The following is a 5,850-nucleotide window of genomic DNA, read 5'->3' as shown; positions in this document are numbered from 1 at the left end:
TGGTTATGGTTAACATGCAGGTACAAGTTGTGTAGGAAATGATAGTTTTTCGGCAGACGTGCCTAGTTTGACTGCAGAGGTCTAGGAGGACATTTTTTCCTCATCCAGTTTCCTAACGCTATAACTTATAGTATTGTTTTTGAATTGTTTGCTTATATTGTTTGATGTTTGTTTGGTAATAGGTTCTGTGGTTGAAGGGTCGAGATTGGAGTTTAAGGATCTAGGAGAAGACCTGACTCAATTTTTATTAGTCTTACATTGACAGTCATGCCTTTTCTTTTAATCTTGGTCTTATCTCTTAACAAAGTCAATTTTAAATAACTACAACAAAAACTCATATTTTCTCTTCAACTTAAAATAAAAATCATTAAGTGTTTTACAACTCTGTGTAAGACAACTTAACTATTACATTTAAACAATTTCTACAATCCATACCCAAAATATAAAAGAATATTGATATTCAAATTCATTATCGAACATATAGTATAAAGTTGGGTTTAGGCCGATACATAATTTTGCTCCATCAATCACCATAAACAATGATTTAGTGTCCACTGTTAATCATTTTAAGTTTGATGGCATGTTACAGCTTACTTCCAAATTTTGAAGATAATCTTGGTACTAGATTATTTTGTGCCTAATAAAAATTCAATTCGGTGTGAAAAGAACTTTTAAAGTTATAAAATTCTACGAGTTTATATGGAATGGGAGTTGAGATGAGAAAAAATGGGTGGCAATAAGACTACCCAAAGACATTTATTTACTATACTTTTGCTAAAGAATCAGTAGCAGAAAATGAGTGCAAAGAGCAGGGTAGAATGGAGCAATTCATCAGTCATCACCACTGAGATCACCCCATTGAACATTATGCTTTGCAGCAAGATAATGCGCTCCCACCGGTCCTCGACTTCCATAAGGGTAGAGCTCAGGAGCAATCTTCTTTTCTTCGAGCTCATTCAACAGTGGCGTGAAAAGTTTCCAAGCGGCATCAAGCTCATCACTTCTGATGAACAGCCTTCGTTCACCTTCAATTGCATCCAACACTAGTCTCTCATAAGCATCTGGTATTTCTCTTGGATACCTTCACCAAAGAACCAAAAGTGCTATAATGCCTTAAACATAACATATTCTTGTATTGTGTTTTTTAACTCAATCAGAGGATCTTTTAGTGAATAATATGCATCGGCAGAGTCAAATTAAGAACATTATTAGTCTCGAGGGAAATTAAGTTTCGTTGGTGGATTTTGTTGCTAGAGAACAGAATTAGTATGAAATAAAATGCTAGCTTAAAGTTGACTTCGTTGCCTAAGGGCGGAGAAAGGAAGATTAGAGCATTCTGTAACTGGAGATATACTTTTTGATCATTTTCCTAGTTTCTACTAAAAAATTTACAACAAGGAAAACAACCTATATTTCATGATGTTGTCTTATAAGTTATTGTACCTTGCTCGGTAAAGCAAATTCAGGTCACTGCGGTCTAATCTCATGCCAAGACCAGGAACTTTGTTGTTGATCTTCAAATATATAGCTTCATCAGGTTGTACACGAAGCACAAGTTCATTTGTTGCCTTGTCTAAATCAGTTCCAAAGTTCCGCTTATACAAGTTACCTGGAACATGTCTGAACTGAACTCTGATCTCTGCACTGAATTACAATTGTAACAGTTCAGGTAACTCAACTATATGTATGATATAACATGCGATCACAAATGAGGACGAACCAAAAGAACTGGGGCTTGAGTTCATGATATTATACCGCCTGGTATGAAGAGCCTTGCCAGCCTTCATTAGGAATGGAACTCCATCCCATCTCGCATTATCAATAAAGAGAGCCGCGGCTGCAAATGTTGGTGTAACACTTCCATTTGGTACTGTTGGATCATCTGTATAAGCAGGATATGATTTACTACCCCTGCTATGACCCTTGTATTGACCAACAACGACATCTTCAAGCAGCAGTGGTCTCGTTGATTTTAGAACCTTTACCTGAAACAAGGCAATCACCAATTGATACAATTTAAAGAGTAGCAAATGATGAGAGTTTATAGCACTCTGTTAGAATTTTTGTGGAGGGTGGAAATTGTGGAAAGTATAGTAGTCTAACTATTGGATAAATATGGAAGAAAAAAATATTCAGAACCTTTTCATTCCTCACATCCTCAGCATCTAAGCTGACGGGTGTTTCCATTGCAAACAAAGCTAGAATTTGTAGTAGGTGATTTTGCATTATATCACGAATGATGCCATAGTTATCAAAATATCTGGAAATGAGGCAAAACTACAGTCAGATGATAATTTTGTCTCGCAAATGATAGTTATACTTCCTAAAATTATTAGGGGAGAAGCTGACCCTCCACGTCCTTCTGTACCAAAATCTTCAGAAAATATTATTTGCACATTGCGAATGTAGTTCCGGGACCAGAGAGGCTCAAAAACAAGATTTGAAAAGCGAAGCACTGATAGATTTTCAACAAGCTCCTTCCCCAAGTAATGGTCAATCCTGAACAGCAATGATATGCATCAAAACTTCCCTCACAAAAATATGATTCTTAGAAATTAAGGGAGAGAAAAAAACCTGAATATTTGGTCTTCAGCAAGGTATTGCTTTAAACACCTGGTTAGTTCACCAGATGATTCTGAGTCACGGCCAAAAGGCTTTTCAACAATGACCCTTGTCCACCCGCTTTCAGAAGAAGCTTTAAGACTAGCGCATCTCACAACATCCACAAATATGTTTGGGGGTACTGATAAGTAAAAGAGCCTATGGGCCATTTTTCCAGCCTGAAAAAGAGCATTACTGAAGAATGTCAAGTACGCATAGTTTCAAAGGTAAAATTATCTCAAACAAAGCATCAAAATTAAGAAAGCATATGCCGCGTGTTTTTCCATTCCTTGTTTTTCAAATTTGGATAATCAATCACTTCTTTGTTTTCTCCTTTCCGAAAGAGGGAAGCAGGAGGATTTGTTTTATATTGTGCTACTTTTGCCTTATTCTTTGCTGATTCACTTTGGTTATAATGAAACATGGTTGATAGCAAACGCACAAGAAGGGTCTAAATACCTCCTTCTCTTTCAGCTTGTTGTCTAATTCTACAAAATCCTCCTCGGAACTATATTGTCCAGAATGATAAAAGCATCTTTTTAAAAATTCATCCATCTTATCCTCACAATTCTCCCTGCAAATCCTTGCATATGTCAATCAGTACAACAGAAGAAACTAATGCAGCGGCATCTGCAAACTGGATTACCTACCTCTTATCAATTCTGCAGGTCAAAGTTCTGCTGACCATATTCCTTAGTTCTTCATCACTCATTTTAGTTCGAGCATAACCGAACACGATAAAGTTCTGCAAAAGATCAATAAATCAGAAATATCTCAATATGGTCAGCCATTTCCAAAGGGAAAAAACATATTCAGAATATGATGATAATAGTCATGAACTAGAACCTTGGGTAGATAATCTTCGTAATAAAGAGCAAAAAGTGCCGGAAAAATCTTCTTTTTGGCAAGGTCTCCAGAAGCTCCAACAACAGTTATACTAATAGTACAGTCTCCATTTTCCTGTTCTGAGAGGGAGAATATTTTTTCTTCTGGCTCAGATTGATCTTTGGTCATTGGGTTTGCAGCTAAACCTATTCCAAATTCCAATACAAGATTGAGGAATGGTAATATGAGGACATCTAATAACAAACGATATAGATGACAGATTGCAGACTGCAAACCGAACGACATCTAATAGAGGAGGATTGAAAAATCAGTACACCAAAGCTTCCAAAACTTAATTAGTTTCATATGGTGGACATCTCATAAATACAATTGATCAGGATATGAAACTAAAATTTAGCTGTGTGTATAATGTGAATTCCAACACCATACTCTTTTATATAGACTACAATATTTCAAATGTAATTCTCTATTTAACGAAATCTGATTTTTGTAATGGTTCATTCTCCATTCATACAGCAAGTAAAGCATTTGAATAGTGTCTATTACAAGGTTAGAAAAAGTCAAGTCCTGGTCTTCTTCGACTTTATACAGGGCAAGAAAAGAATGCTTAATATACATAGCACAACCAAGAATATGCAATTTGCTTGTAGATTCCAAGCTTATAGCCTGAAGTAAAATAGAACGAATATTCTCTGCTCTTAAAACCTACCATTAGCAGAAGATAAACGAGAAAATCAGGAAAAAAAAGGTAAAGTGGATAGTTCATGATGAAAAATCACATTCAAAAGAAAAAAAAGACTAACCATCATTCGAAGAAATAGCGTTTAGTGGATGTCCATTTGAGGATTTAAGCTTAAAGTGACTCAGTCCGTGATTTCTTGACCCAACCTGAGAAATCCGCGAGGGAATATGCTTCTTTCTCGGGAAAATGATGAATTTACTAAACAGGGTTGTCTTATTCTTGACCGAAGAGGAAAAGACGAAGGTTGAAGGAGACGAAGAAGAAGAAGAAGTAGCAGATGAACATGAACTCAATTGCGTAGCCATGCAAATTTGTTAGTTGGACAAAGCAAAACTAAGATTTCAGAATAATTTTAAGTTATACAATATGTATGGGTACTGATCTTAAGAAATATCATCGTGTCTAACATTCTATTAATATCCACTTCTATTTAGATCAATGACCAGTTTTGAATACTTGAAAAGGTGAGTTGCTATAGAAAATCTGTTTTGTGAGGTCAAGAATTTTTTTTTCATTTTATTTATTTTTGTATTATTTTTCACAATTTATACACTTTTTTTTTGACAAAATTTATATGCTCTTAGTTACGAGGGCAAAGCGGGGAAAATTTATATGCTCTTATTCTTCATTCATTTTTTTTTTTGTTGAAAGCTTACACTTCATTCGGATAACTCAATCAAACCTAAACCTCCCCTTTATTTGATTCTCCTATTTTATACTTCGGATCTGGTTATTGGCTGTTTTGGTATACTTTTTGCGTTTTCAAAATGTCTCAATTTATAGAAATTCTTGTTATTTCCTTGTCTATGTCCTTCAATCCAATATGCTCTCAAAATGAAATATATACTATATCATCAAATGATTCTGTCACAGGGCCACAAAGTTTTATCTTGTTCTTATGGTCCTTACCAATCGGAAATATTTTGTGGTAATAATGTCATCTTTCTGGCAAAGTAGATTTTCGGTGGTCATCTCTAATTCAGACTTGAACCTTTTCTCGGCTGAGTTTGGTTGTGAGGGTGTTAGGAATAGGGTGATTCAAGGTCAGCCATGGTATTTTGCTCAAATGGTCATTTTTATCCCATCCAATAATATGAATTCCATCAATAATGGCTCTGTGAAATCGATTGAGTCTATAATTGCTCCAATTTTGATGATGGAAGGTAAAACTTGTGTGGTCTTTAAGCATAGTAGAAACCAGAATAACATTCTTCTTTTGTGGTTGAATAGCGGGGCGTTGTTGAGCAACCTCGCCAAAAAAAAAACTTATAAGTTGGAATGTTCGGGGGTTGGGAAGTCCTCGAGCATCTAAAATTTGTCTCTTCTAGTCAATCAACATCAACTTGATATTTTGTTTATTATGGAAACTAGGTTAGGTAAATTGGCTATTGATAATTATAGGTCTATGTTACATTTTGATTATGGTTTAGAGGTCTCAAGAAGGAATCTTGGAGATGGTCTTTTTTGTTTTGGAAGAATGTTGTAAATATTAATCTCCTTTTTTTTTTTCTAGTAATCATTTTGATTGTTATGTTTCTATGTATAATAATAAACAATGGCATTTGACTTGTTTTTATGGTTCTCCTTATATTTATGATAAGCATTTAACTTGGGCTTCGCTTTATAGGCTTAGTTGTAGAAATGAGTATAGAATATTTTGT

The 5,850-nt window shown here is 35.0% G+C and overlaps 1 protein-coding gene across 1 annotated transcript; it reads right to left on the bottom strand.

The window, feature by feature from the left end:
* Window positions 1–441: 441 nt before the first annotated feature.
* Window positions 442–4,672, bottom strand: LOC133818367 (glucose-6-phosphate 1-dehydrogenase, chloroplastic). Its single transcript, XM_062251209.1, has 10 exons — window positions 4,251–4,672; window positions 3,448–3,632; window positions 3,252–3,346; window positions 3,061–3,175; window positions 2,575–2,780; window positions 2,350–2,499; window positions 2,140–2,260; window positions 1,756–1,985; window positions 1,444–1,644; window positions 442–1,081 (listed from the first exon to the last, which is right to left on the bottom strand). Exons 1-10 carry the CDS (start codon window positions 4,492–4,494, stop codon window positions 832–834), a joined length of 1,797 nt encoding a protein of 598 aa, XP_062107193.1. The 5' UTR covers window positions 4,495–4,672; the 3' UTR covers window positions 442–831.
* Between the last annotated feature and the right edge of the window lie 1,178 nt (window positions 4,673–5,850).

Source organism: Humulus lupulus, chromosome 2 (assembly GCF_963169125.1).
Source record: "Humulus lupulus chromosome 2, drHumLupu1.1, whole genome shotgun sequence".
Classification (NCBI taxonomy): Eukaryota; Viridiplantae; Streptophyta; class Magnoliopsida; order Rosales; family Cannabaceae; genus Humulus; species Humulus lupulus.
Note: the sequence above shows the minus strand (reverse complement) of the source record. Positions and strands in the feature narration are given on the sequence as shown.

Coding starts and splice junctions, on each gene's coding strand:
- LOC133818367 (XM_062251209.1), bottom strand. CDS start 4,494: ATGGCTACGCAATTGAGTTCATGTTCATCTGCTACTTCTTCTTCTTCT. Junction 3,347..3,447: donor ACGAAGATTATCTACCCAAG/GTTCTAGTTCAT, acceptor GATCTTTTGCAG/AACTTTATCGTGTTCGGTTA. Junction 2,781..3,060: donor ACAAGCTGAAAGAGAAGGAG/GTATTTAGACCC, acceptor GCTCTTTTTCAG/GCTGGAAAAATGGCCCATAG.